Here is a 20,360-nt window from a genome sequence, read left to right on the forward strand (position 1 = left end):
AGAATGGAGAGAAAGCTTAGACGTGTATGCTCAGAGTAGCACACGTTACGGAAATAGTGTAACTACCGTTGTGTGAGCGAGACACATAACAAAAACCCGGGTTGTGAGGTTTAACAGTCTGCACAACCTTGGGCTTGCTTCTTACTAATCTAACCAAGGCCAGCATCCACTTGATAAGTTTCCAATGAAAATCCAGGCACGTCAGGAAGTGGCTTTGGCAGTGCTCCAGCTGGCAGCCTGCCCATGCAGTCACTACCGAGCGAAGTCCTGACCCGGCCCTGGGAAGATCTTTTGGCAAAAGAGACATTTGAGGCCCAAGCTAGCTGCTGCCATTGCTGTACCACGTTGCCGCTTTCTGCCAGAGGCGGAAACATCCTGATGTGGCCTCATCAACAGGCACTGTTAATAAATGTGTGCTGCTGATGTAGAATTCCTCACTGATGTTTGTTGCGCTCAGGATTCCCCATCAGGTATTTTATGTGCACTGTGTACGTTCAAATTCCTACCATAAAAGGTCGTTATTCCTCTGTTCCACATCATGCCAAAAAGTTTGAAATTAAAGACTCTACACTGTGATTTATGTTTGATGCTTTTCTTAAAGCAATGTTTCTGCAAGAATGACCTAAAAACCCCAACCCATGCAGGACCCAATGCTGCAATTATATGGATTTGTCCCTCCTTGCAAGCCCCTTGTGTGCCCTCTTTCTACATGTCCTCAGTCTTAGAGAAAAAGGTTATTTCAGGAGTGTCTTTGTATCTGGAATGTGTCCCTCTCTACAGGAAAGCATCTGCTATAGGTGCTATAAAGCACAGTGAGTCACGGACCCTCTCAGGCATGAAAGAAAAACCGAGAGAACACTTGAGGGCTGCTAAACCTTTAACAGTCTTCTCTTTTCTATTAGTGCATGTAAACAGGACAAGGATATGAAAGAAACAGGTGGCCCCAACTTGCAGTGTTTTAGGAGGAAAACAACATTAAAAATGACACTGAGTTGGGCTAGCAAGGGTTATTGCAGCAACTGCTTCCAGTGCAAGAACATACAAGTACCTGGGTATGGTTCGGTGCTGCCAGGCTTCCGAAGCTCCCCAGAGCTGTGCAGAGCCCCGTGCGGGCACACAAAGCTGCAGCAGGTCCCCAGCCCTGGCAGATGGCCAGATACTGCCCAGCATGGGCACCGTGCCACCGCACCGTTCCACCGCCGCAGCAGGCGCGGGAAGGAAAACACATCATGTGCAAGACCAGGGCTTGCAGTCGCGGTAGGGTTAGCAAGGCAGGCAGGTCCTGCGGTGATAAGAAAAACGTGTCTGTGTAGACAGATAAATTACAAAGTGACCGCTGCCCACCAAAACTTGCGGGGGTGGGATCCAGGGGCACAAGGCCTCACACTGTTTACAGTGCTTCTGTAACTGTAGTTAAAGGATGAGTAGTACAAGGATGAGTATTTAGCAAAGCAGCCCAGAGTCTGTCTTTCACAGTGGTGTGCTATTCATTCTCACTCGTGAGCGAACCATAAAATACGTTTGCCTTTCCTGCAGCCATTTGTAGAGACATCTACCTCCATTTGACTGTTTCCTTACTGGGGTGTCTGAAAGTACTCCATGGATCACTATCCTGTGGTCCACAGACACCACTGGAGAAATGCCGCTGTGGAGTTGTGCCAGAAAAGGCAGCTGACTCCCACTCTGCGAAGGGGAGAGAAGAGGGGCCAGGCTAGGAAATGCACTCAAATGCATTCCCTCATTTCACCTAGGTTACATATATTGCCTAAATTCCTAGGATCAAATAAGCTTTGTTAACTTATTTTTTAGCACTGATTTTTGAAGGTGTTGCTCCACATGAATGACGATGGCCCTAAACAAGGCTCCCCGAGGAAGCCCCCGCGCCCTTGCAGTGAACCAGCAGCAAGCTGGTGCTCTGGACCTTGTGCCTCCCATTTCTGACCGGCATGTAACCAGTGGATAGGCTTTATACCTGTCCTCTACACAGCAGGGAAAGTCACCCTTCTTGAATGGAGGGTACGTTTGTTTTTTAAGTCACTGGCTAAACAAACAAGCATCCTTACCTGGAGTTCATTTCAGATTCTCTTGGTGAACGAAAGAAACATTAACTAGAAAATGAACCACAAAACAACTGCAGGGAAGTACCCAGTAACTATAAACTAGTCTCCACTGGTGAATCTGATGACCCATTGCTGCAGAAAAAAACATGCTTCATTGAATGAATGATCGTAAACCAATTTTAACATAAAACAAACCCCATGTACTTGAACACCAGGGTACAGATAAACAGGCAGCATTTAGACATGACATTGCCAGAGCTTGAAAAAAGTCAAAACAGTGAATCATTTGTACATCTGAAAAGTAAAATGAACTTAACGTACTTTTTCTAGAGATTCGCTATGAGGCTTGTATCGTTGATGTTTATAGTCCAGAGCACTTGCAGGAGGGCTTTTCTCCCCCTTCTTGTGCTGTTGTCAGCCAAGATCACTGTGGTTTGGATGCGGGGCTCAGCTACAACAGGCTCACCTTAGAAACACTCATTCCACAGGCTCAGGCTGAAAGCTGCTGAAAACTGCCTCTCTGAGCTAGCTGCACAAGAGTGCTGCCAGCAGTCTGCAGCAGCAGCCCTGAACCAGATGCCTGTTATTAAAAAACAGGGGCTGATAAAAAGTAGTGAATATAAACTCAGACTTAACATACAATCATAAGGCAAAACATACCCAGTTTATTACTGTTTGTTCTGGGTAAAATTAAAGCCTGGAGTCTCGATTCATGCAAAGAAAATGTGGTCACAGAAAATGATCTAAGTTTTTTTGGGTTTTTTTCAGATTAAGCCAGGAAAAACAAAAGAGCCTGTTGAGTATGTGGTGCCAGAAGCTAGATGCACACCAACGACTGCAAGTAAATTTAGATTTAAAGCTAAAACTCTGCTGTAACCAAACCATTCATACATTGCAATGTGAGACTAGCATATGGGTGTTGAAGTTGATCTCACCCTAACGTGATTGTCTGAGGCAAGGCTTTCAGATGCCAGGTACAAAACCTAGAGCTTCTGGAGAAGAGGTGGAAAACGCCTTTTCTCATCCTTTTCTGCCCTGGGTTGCTCTGGGAGTCTGAAGGCCTTCATGACTCACTCAGCAGACCTGGAGCCTGTCGGATGTACAGCGGCTCTGCTGCCTGTGAGCTCTGTGCTGATTTCCCACTGCCAGCCTACATGCCCCTAACTTCAGCTGTGCCTCTGGCATCACCTACAAGGCAGCCTCTTGCTTCAGCTTCAGCACCAGAAAAAAGATGCTAAAGCCCGAGTTAGGTGGGTGTTTCAGAGTGAGATTTTTCAGTAATATTCTAAAAAATGCTTGAGGGTTTTCGGATAGATACACTTTAATTTATCTCAGATCTTATTTGACTTGACAAGTCCTATTTTACTGTAAATTTACACAGACATTTTTTACAATGGGAAATAAATTACTTGTAGGAGTTTCATTTTAGTACAAAAGGAAAGCCATATTATGTATTAAGCATGGTGAATCTTCAAAACAAAGAAGTAATTTTGCACAGCTAGATCTTCTATCCGAGATATTAAAACTATGTCTATTTCTGAAAACAAAAAAGTCATCTTCTCATTTGACAGTCTTTGTAGACTCGTTTTGATCCAAAACTTCATTATTTTTTTTTTTTCTGAAAGAAAAGACAAAACTAATGACATTCACATTGGCGTACCACACACAGATCTGTGTGGCAGGGAATGTGTGAAAATGAGTTTCATCCATCCACTTGTTCATCCAAAACCCTTTTGCCTGTAGAGTAAGAAGTTTAATAAAAAGTTTGAGGCTCCTTGAAACTGTTGCTCAGGCAAAACCTTTTTAATGCTTGCTGGAACCATCCAGACAAATTTGAAAGAAGGCCGTGTTTAAAGCATATGTAAAGCTTTCACTGCCTCTGCTTTACTTGCACTTTAACAATAACCAGCGCCCTTGAGGTCAGGAGAGCTTCTCTGATGATAGGTTTGCCTCATCAGCTTCAACTTTTCAAAAAACTATGCAGCAGCACATTTGACCTATGTGAAGATTTGTGTAAGTCTGGTACTTTCAAAACAGGAAGATGAGCAAGAAGAGAAAAGTTCTCGAAATCTTGCCGTTGCTAACCTTACTCCAAATGGGCGAGACAGGGAAGACAAAAAGTAGTCTCTGTGCTGTACGAAAGAAACTGTTACTCATCTCTGCTAAATTTGTGCTTTGCCTCTCATTTGTCATCGTCACAGCTGCTTGGTCTCAACATGGTTTTGGCGGATGCCACATGCAGCATGGCATAGTAATAATGAGAAATAAGCTACCAGGGGAAAATTATTCAAAATCGGTTTGCAAATGAGGTAGTGAATGTAGAGGGTCATTTGGTGGTGGTGGGTTCACAGGAAAAGGCCAATTCTTTTTTCCTTCTCAGAGCTGTGAAACACTGAAGTGCCAAAGTCCTGGGGGTGTTGGAGGGACTTTCCCGGTAGCAGCAGCACAGAAATTTCACTCTCACTTTACTTCCTCTGCCAGTGACCTCATCCTCCCTCCGTCCCTGATCCCCCAGAGCTCCCACCCCAAAAGCACCTTTGCACAAATCTTGCCCCCTGAAAGGAAAAGGTTTGTCACCCACTCCCACACAGGTGGAACTGCACCGTAAGGAACAGCCCAGCCCAGCACTTTTCCTGCCACCTTTCTGTCCTTTTCCCCTCCACAGGGGAAAACTAGTCAGCACCTGTGGTTACCCAAAGGGTTTGTATTTGACTAATCAAGTCTCTTGCAACCAGAGAAGTCAGAACCTTGAATCGTTTAATAAGACTGAGAAATAATTATTGCCAATGGCCTAATATAGCATAAAATAAACCCTACTGACTTACAAAATACCCTAGCGTCTACGTATGCTGAAGCAGAACACAGTTGTCAGAGGATTGTCTACAAAAAGAGCAATGAGGATCAGCCCTAACCAGGGTGATGTACTCTGTCCCTGCCTAGCTTTTTTCCTATGTGCTGAAGAGGCACTTGGTAATTGTCCTTTAATAATACTCCAGGCAATGTGTTTCAAGCTCCTTAGCACAGATGCTGTCGTTGTTGTTGACAAAGGACATACAAAAGACACCCCTATCACATGGGAAACGTGCAGAAATATAATTTTGAGACCGATGTTGTGGAAAGACCTTAACCATCCACGGAGGCAGACCTGATGGCCGCATAACCTTTCTCTGCTTTAACCAAACGTTCCTTGTAAGGTCTTCAAGAAAATACAGGTAAAACAATCACCCCAGACTGACCAATGAAAATATTACATTCTCATAAAACATACAACCCCTCTGTTAAATATACTTACTGCTTTAGACAGTAGTTCCATGAGAGAGGTGGTCTGGATTACATTTCTTTAAAACTGTTTAAGACAAAGGAATAGCACCAGCTGATCACAGGGTCTGGTTTAGGTCCTCTCTGGTCTCCTCAGCATTTTAAGGAGAGATCCTCATTCTTTCCAGGCACCAAGGACAGACCAAGACCCAACTTGTCCGTCAGCTGCCTGAAGGAATGGCTGGTTCTTGCTGGGTGCTGCGCTCTCCCAAATCCCATCAGTTCAGTGAGCCAGGAACAGTCGTCAAGATATTATGGGGTTGATCTCAAACTGGACCCAGCTGTCTGCTTCTAGAGGGAAGCTGAGTTAATTGTTAACTCCCAGAGCACCTGAGGAAGCTATGGGAGGCTGGCAGAGAAGAAATGGTCACACAGATTCAGCTGAGCCTGGCTTAGAGTTTGCAAACAGAAAAAATGACCCTCAGCTCACCAGTACTAAACACAACTATCCTGCTGAATACCTCTCTCCCACTAATAATGCTGGTCTTACTTTTTATCCTCAATGTGGAATCAAGTTTATTTTTGGAACCTTATTTTACATTTCAATGTGCTTTTAGAAATACTATTTCTAGTTACAATTTAGAGATAATATTTTCTTTCATTTGGATTAATCTGTTAAATAAATATGCAAATATATCAAGCGCTCTCTATAAAAAAATACAACACACAACAAACAACCCCTCAAATAATAAAACCAAGATTAATAAAAATACTTACTATATTACACATATGAAATGGCCAACTAGTTTTGAAACTATAATGAGACTTAATTACACATGAATTACATGACATGATCTAAAAAGAATCAGCATATATAAAAAAATGGCATCGCCTCTATAAAGACAACTTGAGCATCTCCCTACCTAAAAATATAAAAAGAAGCCAAACAGTGTTGTCTGTGCATTTATAGCTACTGAACATTAGATAAATTAGAAGGAGTTTGTGGAATTCTCCATTAAATATCTGAATAGGGAGATGAATATCATGCCACAGCCTTTTGGGTTTTTTTGTGGAAAAATTCAGCCTTCAAGACAATGAAATGTCTCCTTTTGATTAAACCATATCCGATTAGGATTTAAAGAGAGGAATAATTCTTACTCTGGATGTCCATCTTTAGTGAAATGAGTACATAACACCAGTTTAAACACAGCCTTCAACAGATCGTTTTGATTTATAATGACAAATAGAAAAGCTTGCTTTAAAACATTACAGGAATTAAACAAAAATCAATGCAGAGTCAAAAAACTTCCCACTACACAGTTCAGTATTAAAATACATCAAAAGTCTGAGAAGTTTGACAGTGGACCACAAGTACTGACAGTGTAAATCACCCTGACTCTATTAGCTGAAGCTTATTTGAACACGTTTGGACCACAAGCTGTGTTCATAGATGAAAAATGCTGACCTACATAAAGTCAGAAATCATCCTATGTGTACTATAAAATTACACCTCCTCTTGGGACCTTTTGCCCAGGTGTAAATTGCCCCTGAGGAGATCTGCCTGCAGACACCAGGGCACTGAGCAAGTTGATGAAACACATGGGAAACTTCTGGAGAGCTGTGACTGAGAAATATAATCAACAGTCTTGTGCTTTATGTTCCAGTGCTAGCTAATGTTAGTATTTATCCAGCTGAATACTCATCCTCCAAATTGCTTCAGATGGAGAACATAAAATAACATGCTTTAGCAGAGCAGTTTCGAAGGAGGTGCTATGGTCTGTGAACAGGAACACTTGAATAATGCTACTACAGGACATTCCCCACCCCACAGCTGACACAGACCACTGGTCGCAATTACCTTAGATTGTTTTTACTTGAATCTTCTTGAGGCAGCCCAATTAAAAGTCATCATTCTCCCTCCATTCCAATATGCTTTCTTAAAAATGGCACAGACCACTGGTAGTATATAATTTTTTTTCTGACAATTCATCTTGATACAATGCACAGCATCATAGCTTAATACAAATACTTTACATAACAGACACATAAGGACAAAACAAAAGCATGTAACAATACAGCTGCGGCTCCTTTGCTGTATTACATAGCTGGCAGAGTTTCCTTTAGTTTTCTTTGATCTTTTCTGTAGAATTTGAACTTCTGGTACCAATAAGCAAGAATGTTTGTTTCGGTATTTTTAAAAAGCAGAGGGAAAAACATGGATGAAATAGAATTCAGAGTGAGCAAGATCATGGAAATGTAACTTTCAAAATATCAGCAAACTGGTGTAACATAATTGTTACAGGGGAAACAAGTTTTACTAGGCTCAGCATCTCCTAAGTAAAATGGAGCAGATGATAGAGACCTATTCTTTAGAAATAAAATACTTTCATCTTCCCTAACGACCTCCAATTGCTTGTTTTGTGCATGTGTGATAGAGCTGGGGTCATTCTGTTTTATTCATTCTCCTAACTAACAGCCTCATTAAAAACATGCACAAACTGTGACAACTGAAGGAAGGAGGGGGAAAAGCAATGAACACCTCAAAAACTCAAGGATAACTGTACAGATTGTTAGGATAATAAAGTACAGAAATTTATTAGGTATCAGCTCATGTTTCAATCTCCTTATTCCCCCTCCCAAGAAGACTTGCTGTATGCTCATAGGCATTTAAAAACAAAGATAAATAAATTTTGTCCTTCTGGGTTTCCCTTATTGCAGACCAAGCCATAAATCGTTTTAAAACATCACTTTTTGTTTATACTGGCAGACTCTGAATGCACCTATTGCTCTTCCCATTTGGAAGGCATTGCTGAAGGATTCAGATGTTTTGGACATTGTATAGGAGGCCGTTTTGATTTAAACTTGATTTTTGGTCTTGACATTTGTTCCTCACTTACTCTTGTACCATGGCAAGTTTAGTACCTTAAATGCCTGTAAGGTGGAGTGACTGGATACTTCTGCAGCTCCGCACAGCGAAGACCCTCCATCTGGGGAACAATGACGTAAACTTGTATGCCTCCTAACACCCAGGACACAGTGAGTGTCCTCTGTGTAGGAAATGGGAACTGACGACATTAGGCAGCTCTTGGGGGCTTATTTCAGAAAGCAAATGTCAATTTTGTAAATCAGACATCATTTAAAAGTGATTAAAAATGAATAAAACTTATGTTTAATTATGTTCAAAAGACATCAGTAGCACAGTGCATCTGTGAATTCCTGTCCAGGTTCCATGTGATTTTGATTTCCCCAGCTCTGATCTACTTGGCAACTTGCTACTGTTACACTCCACTCTTCATGTCAAACTCCTGATGATTTTGTGTTTCATTAATGGTCAGGAATTCGTCACATGCTCCTGTTCGGTCATTTGACTGTTCTTTATGAACTAAGTGCACCATTTCTTGTGATTTGCTGGCATCTCCATTTAATCCACTTGTCTTCCTGTCCTCCACTGCCCCTTTGCCGTTGTTAATCACTAGCTTTTTCTTCTGTCCACATCTAGAAAGAAATAAAAAGAAAGTAAGTACTAAAATGGAGACTAACACAAATAAGAAAAAAATGGAAAGTCACTATTTAGGAAAAGGTGCTTGGAAATGAAACTTGTTCTGCCAGTGCCGAGGAAATGACAGTTGTGTCTGCCAGTGCACACTTATACAATGCAAAACATACAGTTTCTCCATAGTACATAATTTGGTTTTGAAAGCATCCACCATTATGCTCATAAAATTTGGCAGGAGCTTACTTATTCAATTTGTATCTTTTGTTACTACAGATAGGAATAACATTCATTACTGAAAGCTAGAAAATATTTTCTAACATTTGGATATATAGCATTTATGAACTTTTTAGATATCCCACTATAAGGACAGGGTCCTTCTAAGTCCAGAGTTGGGACCACACCTTTGAAAGTGTTCAAGTACTTGAGATAGCAAAAAGTTTGGATCAAGTGCTCGCCTCATTATACAAGATAACTTTTTCCTTCCTTGTATTAGCATGTCAGGCCTAGAAGCTTGCCAACAGCAAGGAAATAACTACTCTTGCTATTATTAACAGCATAGCTCTTTATGATATCAAGGTTGGAAATAGCTACTGTGCTTTTAAAGTTACCCACTGTAGTGCTGCCCAATAAATTCTATATGTAGCTCTGGATTAACACACACACACACACACTCTTGTAAAGAAATCACCAGTTGTCCTGCTTTCAGCAGGGACAGAGTTAATTTTCTTCTTAGTCGTTAGTACAGTGCTGTGTTTTGGCTCTGATGTGAGAACAGGGTTGATAGCACACTGATGTCTTTAGCTGTTGCTGGGTGATGTTTATGCTAAATCAAGGACTTTCCAGTTTCTCGGGCCCTGCCAGTGAGAGAGCTGGAGGGTCGGAGGAGATTGGGAGGGGACACAGCCAGGACAGGTGGCCCAAGCTAGCCACAGGGATATTCCATACGGCATCATGCTGAGTATATGAACTGGGGGAAGAAGAAGGAAGGGGGGGACATCTGGCATTATGGCATTTGTCTTCCTAAGTAACCATTACACATGGCACAGCCCGGCTTCCCCGGGGGTGGCCGAACACCTGCCTGCCCATGGGAAGTGGTGAATGAATTCCTTGCTTTGCTTTGCTGCTCTGCGTGCGCGGCTTTTGCTTTACCTGTTACTGTTCTTATCTCAACCCCTGAGTTTTACATCCCCTTCCGATTCTCCTCCCCATCCCTCTGGGTTGGGGGGGGGGTGAGCAAGCGGCTGCGTGGTGCTTTGCTGCTGGCCAGGGTTACACCACGACACCAGTCCAAAACTGATGCATGCTGGTCAATGTGGGATGTGTATTCTTCAAGGGAGTAAAAAAATACTAGCAGTACAGTAGTTAGATTTGCCCCAGACTGTTAAGACAGTTCTCTGACTACACAGTGCTGAACAACCTACTTGTCCTCTAACAGTCTTGTGTAAACTGAATATAAAAAGCACAGCTCTCTTAAGAGGAACAATGTCTCTGTGAAGCTTTATTTTAAAGTGCTTTCTTCTTAAAGGAAGCCTATTTTGTCTGAATGACTAATTTGGCAGTTCACTTATACTATTATCCGTCCAAGTAACTACTTTTTTCATGCTTACTGCCTGACAGATGAGGGTTGTTTTATCCAAAGTAGCTCAGTTCACTGTGATAAAATTACACATGCCCTTGGGAATGATTTCTGCTCTGCAGCCCTGAAATGCTGAAAGAGGCCAGCGAGGAGCTGGGGAGCTTCACAGCCTCTCAGAAGAGTGGCTCAGAATGTCTCTCCTGGCGTGGTGGTCAGGCTGGGCAGCATCTTCTGGACCCTGGAAGGAGATCCTAACTTTTTTTATGACAGGCACCAGACAGAGGCAGTTGTCTTTGCAACAATAGGAATAACTAACTAACTAAATAGGATCACACTGGACCTTGGCCATTTTGATTTTTGGTTAAGATCACTTATGACAACACCAATTTAACAAAAAAATAAAATAAAATAAAAAAAAGAAAAGAAAGAAAGAAAAAAAATATAGTTGCCAAACAATTTGCTGTTTACTGAGGAGGCCCAGTTGCTTGTTTCAAATACTTGAAACCTCTGCCATGGGGACCTCCTAACTAGAAAGGCTAAATCTATTGATTTCTGAAGCAGGAAGGTAACTACCTTGAAACAGAAGCCTATGCTTCATTAGGCTTTTTTCAGACAACCTGAATGAGAGAAACTGGAGATGCTGCAGTTAGCATTCATTTGAAAAATTGTGTAACTGACAGCATTAAACAAATAAAAACACAGTTTATTCTCACTTTTTAAATAAATTAATGCTTGAAACATTCTCAAGCTGCTGCTCAGCTAACCCTGAAATGTTCAACCCTCCTTCCTCAGCTATCCAGTTTTCTCGAAGCGCTGCTGTTGGTTTTGGATTAGTCGGTGTTCACATGCAGTGCTCTGACCGCACACCAGCTGCCTCTCTATGAATTTTCCGTGTATCAGTGCTTATCAGGATAGATGAAGAAAGAATCCTTAGGTTATTCATGTTATCATTTGGATCCTGCTAAAATGAAAGAAAACAATCCACTTCTTTTAAGCATACCAGAGTACGTTGCTGCTTCAAAATTATTTCCTTGCTGTGACTAACACATATTCTGGGGTCTAATCCATGCATTTGTACACATACATGCACCCCCACACACTTTCTCTCTTTCCTACTCACTCCCAGCTGCATGGAAGCACTAAGTAAAAGGTGTTTCCCATTAACGGTATCTAGGGCATAATTTACAGCTCTGAGGTTGTTTCATTTCTTATCAGATGCAATCTATAATTAGTCATAGTGGCCCTGTTTGTGTTTTCCTATGGTGACTCTTCCTGTGGAGGGAGGAAACTATGGCAGTCTCTACTGTTAAAGACGTAAGAAAGTAACATATAAATCAATAAGCCATGCCATTCAGGCTGTGTAACTCCAGAATCATTTCACAGAAAGGAAGTTGTAGCATTCTCTGTCTCACCGTATGTTGGACAGCTTTCTTATTTCAGCAGGTCTCTAATAATACTGTCGGAGAAGCACTGATATTGTGGATACAGTCACAGGTCAAACGTATCAGGTAGCATCCCACTACTGACTTCAGCAAAACTGTATCAGTTTACTATTACAACTTGGCATTTAGTTTGCACTGTTCTGCCGCATAGAGGCCTTCTGCATTAAGGTCAGGGACCGCCTGGATTGCTCCCTCACCACAGTGGCAATGCTTTATTTTAGCACCCATGCCATGCTTTGGAGGACTTTAACAGTATTTCATAGAAGCTTTATCATGTGCTTTCCTGGAGCCAGCAGACTAGGAATAAATTTGCTCATGAACCTGAACAAGAACCTCTACATGTTATATAGTTACTCTGATAAAAAATGTTGAAATGCAACATTCAAGTAGCAAATAGTTACTCTGTCCACATGTTATATAGTTACTCTGATAAAAAATGTTGAAATGCAACATTCAAGTAGCAAATAGTTACTCTGTTAAGGGGTTCAACTTTAACATTCAAGTAGCAAAAAGCTGTTTAAGACAATTGAGAAGTAACCTCAGAACAGCCCCCAGAGAAAAGAAAGTTAAGAATATTATAGCCTCTTAAGGCTAGAGTTTTTTCAAATTTCCTGGCTAACTTTGCACAGATCACTGCAACTTTCTATTCCTCAGCTTCTTCATCTGTAGAGGAGTAAATAAAGCTATTGAGTGCTTTGATAGCAATGTTAGACTATATCCCTGCCAGCTGTGATACTGCTTTTTGTTTGGAATGAACAAATTCACCATGTGACAGTGATTGCCCAATACACTCCTCCACACTATACACAGACAACACTGTTAATGGTGGAGGGTGATACTCAGCTCATCCTCAGGTTGCTATGTCCATCTCACACAGTTTTCACCCTCAGTGGGCAGGATTTTCCCATTAATAACTAATAGGTAGAGAATAATTAATTCTCTATGATATATGTACAGTTAGTTTCCATCTACAAGTGAAGACTAAATGGTTTATACAGCTGCGGACTTCACGTGGTGGCCCCCACACCCCAACTCACAGTGCTTCACAGAGGAAGCTCTTTCCTGTGTTATGCTACTCTGCCTTTCCACGAAGCTTTGAAACCTCTCGATGAAGAAAATAGCAAGGCAGTGTGTTTTGAAAAAGGGGCTACCTTACCTTCTCCGACTGTTAACAGCAATGCACACTGCAAGAATCAACGCAAGAGCCACAAGAGCAGCAACTATGATCAGCCATTCTGTGGGGAGAGTTGAGGGAGGGGAGGACAGCGTGTTAATGGAGCTCATGTAGTTTTGCTGTTTTGTAGAATTGCAAGAACACAAGCTCTTTTACATTCTTTAAACTGTCAGTTTTTCCTAGTTCACATGAATGTTTGTCTGTTTTATGAAGTGCTTCTGTGTAAACTGAATACTTTTCATCATTCAGCTATATACAGGCCAACTCAGATGAAATATCCCATCACTGTTGGCACCTATAAACACTGTACTTTGGTGGACATAGGTGAAGAGGAGTTCTGTCACTGATTTATTCCAAGAGCAAAAGAAAAAGGCTTTGCAATGGTATACCTGTAATCCCAGGCACAAAAGCAGGATGACTTAAAGGTAGAGCGAAATGTTCATTTTTTCATTTAAAAACTTACTTAAAGGGGTATTTCTGGGGCAAAGCCTAAAAAAAGAAGGAACTACAAAACTGCAAGGGACCCTCAGAGGTCATATCAGCTACATTTCACTCCAGTGAAACAGGGTCAATAAGAAGATGGGTGAGGAATATTCCATTTGCTCTTAACATTTTTATTAAAGGAAACTTCACAACCTTTCCAGTAGACTATGCTTTATGCAGTACTACTATGACTGACAGAGATCCTCTCCTAAGAACTACCTCTTTTATTTTGTTTGTTTGAAACAAGTCTGCCTTGTTTAAGAAGTCTTCTATGTTTCATTTGAAACAAATTACTTCTTATCACTTAATTATTATTACTCCATGGTGAAAAACTGAGAAGCATTCTTTTTGTAGCATGTCCTTTTGATATCTCCCTTCAGTTTTCTCTGACAACGATGACTACTTCAAAAGTTACCTTTCCAAAATTTTCTTTGTGCTCTTCTCAGGTATTTATTTTTTTTTCTATGTGATTAATGCAATGCCTTGAACCAAATATAAAGCTTCAGCTCTGGATTTGCTGGGCCTCAGTAGAGTAGGATAATTACTTTCTCTGTTTTAAAAATAACTTTACTGTTAATATGTCCCAGAATATATTTGCATTCTTCTGCAATTGTATCATGGGTTTGGCTTCTCTCTGTTCCGTTTTAATTCTGCAACACTCGTCTCAGCTACCATTTTCACCGAATGTTCTCGTGGATTCTCTTTGCATATACCTTTACTGAATTTTGCCTGATTTCATATCAGTTTAGAAAGGTTATTTGGATCTTAATCCCATTCTCCAAATGCATGATTTATCTCATCTTGATATTTCTGGAAAATTATGTGAGTCACAATATGCTCCGTTTTTCAGACTGCTAGCGAAAATGCCAAATACCATGTGATCCAGAACAAAGTCTGAACAACTGCAATTAACCTAGATTTTCCTCTCTTACTTCAGTTCATATCAATACAATTCTGCGCTTAAATTTAAAACATGAGACTTCAAAAACCTACCTGGTACCTGGCCCGACCTTCGTTGTGAAACTATTTTTGTTGTTGTGGTGTCCCCAGGGAAAGTAGTGGATTCATAATGTCCCTTGTGCGGTCCTTGATCACCGTATATACTGGAGGTAGATCCTAAAGAAAAAAACAATCTGTTAGGCCAAATAGGCTTAGTGGATATTTAACAGTGAGTTACAAACATTATGATTTTAACAATTAAAAAAACATATTCTAGAAAGTTCATGCTGAGGCTATTAAAAATTATTTATACTGAAAGCTATTACATAGACTATAATAATCATGGTCATCTGAACTATGGCTAGTTTTAGTATTTTTAATAATAAAACTCATGGTTTTCCCTTATTGTCTTTCTCATATATTTCAGTTTTGCTTATGCTATACTTCCGTGAGCCAAAATGCAATTACAATTTTCTAGAAATTTTCTGGAGAAAATGTAAAGACATTTGAATGTTGGCAACTCTTGGAAGAGGTTTTTGTCATACAAGTCAAACACCTTGTCTGTTCCATGGGGAAAATAAAGTGAGAAAAGAAGAGGCAGGGGGAGAAAAACTTTAGGGTTTTATTTAAATCTAAAATGACCAATATGGAGAACTTTTATAACATTTAATTTTATTCCTACACAGGATAAAACTGAATTTCTAAAAGTTTAATGCTTTCATAAAGTAGAAGAATGATTACCTGAATGATTTTAAATTTGATAGCTATGTATAGAATGGGACTTTAAAAATTCGAAATATTTTTCCTAATATAAAAAATGTTCTCTTTAAACTTAGAGGTCGATCCGCTTCTCCTTTTTAAATAAGTTTTTTAACTTGGTTCAAAGACAGTATTACATCTTAAATCAAAATGCCTACTTCCAGTCCCAAGTTTTTGCAGTGCTGGTTATACTGCTTGAACTTTTACACAATTATGTTTCTGGCCCACGCCGTTACCACATGGGTACCCCAAACCTACAATTATCAGCAGCCTACAGATATAGTGATTTCATTTGGGACTACTACTTCTTTATCACTACAAAAAAGATATTACAGATCTTCACTTCTCTGAATTCTTCCAGACTCTAACACAGAAAACAAAGCACTCTCTCTAATCAGCTGTAAAGTTATTTTTCTTTAACACACATTGCAACTAATTTCTAGCCAGCATTTCTGATCTCATTTCCTAATAGCATGTTTTTTCCCTCTGTTAAGCTCAGCCAGCAAGTAGTTCATGAATCTTCCAGATGTTTTGAATATTTTTATTAACAAGAAACTTACCAAGTGGTGAGTTATTTTGTGCTATCTCACCACACAGGACAGAGCACAAATTCAGCAGCTAAGAGCCCTGATCTAGCCTCCAAGAAAGCTGACCAAAAGGAACATATGCACTTGTCTACCCCACATCTCAGCAGGTGGGGTTTTTTTAAGATGTTTTATATCATCCTTGAGAAATGCCATAGCTTTTCCACCACAAAGCCCCTTAGAAAGGCACTCAGACATTTATTAAAATTCTTGTGCTTAGAGAACTGCTACATTTGCCCTTCCCCTCCCCTGAGCACTGAGAAACAGCAGGATTCAGTCCAGTCCCCTGCTGTTCTGGCTCTGGGGAGTTGCTTGCAAGTGGCAGGGTGGGATCCTTAAAAGCTCTGTACATTTCATTTTGATGACAAACTAGATATTTTTCTTTTTGACAGTTATTTTTTGGGTTCCTTCAGTGGACTGATTTGTTTTTCCACGGACACTTGGACAACAGATCAGTCATTAGCGTGATGTAAGGCAACAGCTTAAACATTGCTGTAGAGAAAAAGCAAGTGAAAAAAAGTAGTAAAATACATCAAGCCATTCATTTGTTCAGAGAAAGCCGTTAACTATAGTCTGCCAATACGTTCATGAATCTTTTCCATCACATTACAGCTATGTGAGGCAACATTACAAATGAATGAACCCTTCAATAAATAACCTCTTTTATGATGATGGTAGTGTCCTAGTAATTCCCTTGTACTGTGTTTTTAAAAAGGACCAAGAGAAGATAAATGAAAAAAGGAAGAGTTTTGGGAATATGGCCTTATAAGCCTTTGCCAGGGCAGTGAGAATGCAAACATTCAATCCAGACATTCACCTTGAAAATTATTTTTTACAGGTTTTATGTGCTCAAAACAGAAAGGTAGCAAACATTTTTTCATAGTGCGTAAAGTCTGCACATAAAATTAAGGAGGCAGCTTGGATTACTTAAGTGAGTAGGGCAGAAAAAGTCAAGAAATAAGTTTGTTGTAGTAGGAAATTATTATTAAAATCAGACTTATCTTCCCAATAAGATTCTATCAAATACATGTTTTGCATTTATGTTACTGTACCTATGTCAAAATACTGTAACTCAGGCAATTTTGATAGAGTTGATTTTACTGAGTTTATATAAAATTCTGAAGAAAAATAAAAAGTAGGCCAAAGTCTACCTGAAAATGTATGAATTATCATTAATTAGCAATAGAAGTATCTTTAAAGTGTCTGCTGTACAATGCCATAAAAATATAGGTACATAATCTTGCTTACGTGCAAAGAACATCCACAGAGCACTGGCGACAATCAGCTCTGGGATGGTTCCACTGACTTCCAAGAAAGTGCACAAAATCATATTTTGATTAGTGTGAATGGGAAGTAGCATTTGGAAAAAACCTTAACATTAGGATGATTATTTTTGTGGAAATTTTATTTGGGAATAAGGAAAAGTCCCTTCATTTCCTGTACTATTAGCATGTGACCACACACACACAAAAAGAAAGGCTATAGCTGGTGTAATAAGTAAACAGGGTTACTGTTAACTGCACTAACTCTATCAGAAGAATAGCCCTTTAAAAAAAAAGTTCACAAATGAAATGTCAGTTACATATAATAGCCCAATAACATAACTATAATTAATCACTGGCAAGATAACAGCAGCAAATACACCTAGAAGACAAGGTTTTGCAGAGAATTACCTTTCTTTCGATACATATTCAACTAATGTAGAGGGAATATAGACGAGGGAAAAGCTGCAGACAGTTCAGTGTTACATAGCTGTCATTTGTGCCCAGCAAATAAGAAAGACAAAATGCTGTTATGTATGTATTAGCATGAGGAGAAAGTTTACCCTCGTTCACTTTAACAGTTGTGTTATCACATACAGATAACAGGATATAAGAAAAGGTTATTTCCAAAACACTGTTTTCAGTCTTTTAGAAAATGTCCTCTGCTCTGCACAGGAAGAGATTCCCTTTAACATCTTAAAAGCAGGTTATAAACAATAATAAAAGTGAAAAAGGAAACTATAACATGAAAATAATTTACACGTATTTTTGGGGTAATCACCATTGTCCAAAATTATAACTGACTGATGGATAAATTAAAATGCTCCTAATTCATTGTTCTTACTAGTAGGAAGAGGGGTCTGCAATTGGTTAAGATGATCTTCAATGTCTGGAAAAACTCCAGGTACCCAACTGAGATGGGAACTATCTGTGGTGTTTGCTTGTTCACTTTCACTTCCAGGAGGAGTGCCAGGTGACTGTGGCTCCTTGGTTGCTTTCTCTCGGTTAACATCATCCACGGACTCTGTGACTGCCATGACGACAGCAGGATCAGCTTTAAAAGTGAGTGCTCACAAAACCACCACCCACATTATTCCACTCTTTCCTGTACCACAGCGAGCCAAAAAGCATGTCCATCTTCCTCATTCAAAGCACAGAAGAAGAGAAGACATGAAGGCCTCCTCTTCTTTTTCCACGCTGTCACTGGCTTCTAAGAGACCCTTAGGTACCACATATGTGCTCACCATGTTGGAGGGAGACAGTGGCTACATATACAGATCCCAGTGACAGATGGAGAAGGAAGACCTTCAGAAGAAGAGACCACAACAGCAACAACCTGACACTGTAACTCAGGAGTGAGCAGCCATACTGCAGCCAGATCTGTGGTGGTCTTGCCTAGCAATCCACTGGTGAGGAGGAGTAAGGAATTGAAGGCAGAATTTATGTTACGTAGTCCCTCTGTGACTGTCCTGCCTTCACCACCAGGACAGTACTCTCCAGTGCGGGTGCTGCTGCTGAGTCACAGGAGCAAGCCATCTGATTAACCCACTAGAGCACCTCCACCACACCAATCACAGTGCCAAAGCATATCAAGCCTGGTCCCACTGATGCACAAGAAAAGAAGATGGGGCTGGGGATTCAGAATCACCAAAGTGTGTGTCTTGCAGAACAGTCAGGAGGCCACCCGGAAACATGCTTCAGCCAAGGACAGAAACCACCAAGTGCAGTTTAGCAAGGAGTCCCTTATGCCTTGTCCAGAAGGTAGTTCTATCAACAGCACAGATCCCACCACAGATTTTTGCCCTGGAAGTCCACACTGACAATGTAGACTCCCAGGATAAGAAAGATGGGGAAAGAAGTCAGTTGCAGAAGAAATGATCTCTCATTTCACACTGGGCGTGAGAAATGAGTATGATCCATTATTCTTACTGGTAGCCGTCAGAGAGGAGTCGTCGCCAGGTTTCCTTGTACTAGCTGTGGTACTGTAGAGGACCTCATTGCCAGGGGCGTCTGTGGGGTGCGTGGAGCCTTCAGTGCCCTGCCCTGGCTCCATATCTGAGGACAGAGGTGGCTGAGTTGGGTCTTCGTGGTGGCCACCATCAGGAGAGGCAATGGCTGTTACCATGATGTGAGGTGCCCACGCTTCCTGGGTTATATCTTGTGGTTTCAGAACATCAGTGGAGGCTGTGACTGTTGTGATGATGACTAAGTTAACTTCAAAGATGTTTAAGAAAACCCCACCTTATATATTTTTGTGGCTTTATGTTATTTAGCAAGCTCTACCCTTTTCTTTTTAGCCTATATAGAATATACAGTGAGAAAAGAAAAACACAAGCAAACAAGATCTTGCGTATATGTTACATTATTTTTGATTTGTCTTTTCCTGCAATAATACTCTATTGATCACTTTAATAGTTACTTATTAATGTCCTAAATTTCAGCGTGGATTAAAGCATGTAAAGGCTTTCCAAAGAATAAGTAGCAGCCACTAAGACCTGACTATTTGAGATTGACAATATCGTCATGTTAAAAAAATGTCTTTTTAAGTTTTTTTAGGTATCTCTCTTTTTCCATGAGATGATCACAAGAATGTGTTTTGGTCTCCCAAGAGAAGAACTTAAAATTAATTCAGTTGAAAAATTAAGGAATTAAATTATTTAATGAACATCCTTTACAAATCATTCTGGCAGTGCTAATACTGCAACTGATGCAGAAGAGTAAGGATTTCACAGAAGCAAGAAATAAGCATAGCTTAACTAAATGTACTTTCAGAATTTCCAAGTGGTTCAAAATATTAACTGAATAATAAAGGTTGATATTCATTCAAAATTTCACCACTGAAAGTTAACATCACTAAGCAAAAGAAAACAAAAAATGTATTTGCAAACAACATTAACCTAAAGTCTTAGTTTTGAAAATGTCTAGTAATCACTATTTAGAAGGGAGAAAAAAAAACATTTTTATCAGAAAAAACCCGAGTACAAATACTCCTGTCATTACATAGGAATAAGATTAGAATGACCTGGTTGAAAACATTTGAATAAATTGTAAAATCATGCTTAGGTTTTCATATTTGCAATTGATCTACCAAACCACATAAAGCTTAACAGGCTGACACAGGTTCTCTTCCATATTTAGAAAACAGGAGTAAGGAGTAGAGGAAAAATCTGTATTTTAATCCACACAATTTTTGGGTTTCATAGCTCTTCAGCAAATCCTAAGTGTTGCAGACGAAACAGTCCTGATGAAAATGGATTTTGAAGATGAAAAGAGACAGCATAAATGCTAATTTTTCCTTAGAATTTTTTCTTTAGAAAATGCAAGAAA

The 20,360-nt window shown here is 40.0% G+C and overlaps 1 protein-coding gene across 10 annotated transcripts in view; it reads right to left on the reverse strand.

The window, feature by feature from the left end:
- Positions 1 to 5,873: 5,873 nt before the first annotated feature.
- The window catches only part of CD44 (CD44 molecule (Indian blood group)), a 58,921-nt gene continuing 44,434 nt past the window's right edge, over positions 5,874 to 20,360 (reverse strand). For 4 of the 10 annotated variants that reach the window (XM_037395118.1, XM_037395115.1, XM_037395111.1 and 1 more), the window contains 5 exons: positions 18,963 to 19,223; positions 17,878 to 18,063; positions 14,483 to 14,605; positions 12,989 to 13,067; positions 5,874 to 8,813 (listed from right to left, as the gene is read on the reverse strand). In XM_037395118.1, coding sequence (XP_037251015.1) covers positions 8,597 to 8,813; positions 12,989 to 13,067; positions 14,483 to 14,605; positions 17,878 to 18,063; positions 18,963 to 19,223 — 866 coding nt within the window. In that variant the 3' untranslated portion in view covers positions 5,874 to 8,596. The remainder of the gene's footprint in view (positions 8,814 to 12,988; positions 13,068 to 14,482; positions 14,606 to 17,877; positions 18,064 to 18,962; positions 19,224 to 20,360) is intronic. The other 6 variants (XM_037395119.1, XM_037395114.1, XM_037395120.1 and 3 more) reach the window with 4 other exon arrangements.

The sequence above is a fragment of the Falco rusticolus genome, chromosome 7 (assembly GCF_015220075.1).
Source record: "Falco rusticolus isolate bFalRus1 chromosome 7, bFalRus1.pri, whole genome shotgun sequence".
Classification (NCBI taxonomy): domain Eukaryota; kingdom Metazoa; phylum Chordata; class Aves; order Falconiformes; family Falconidae; genus Falco; species Falco rusticolus.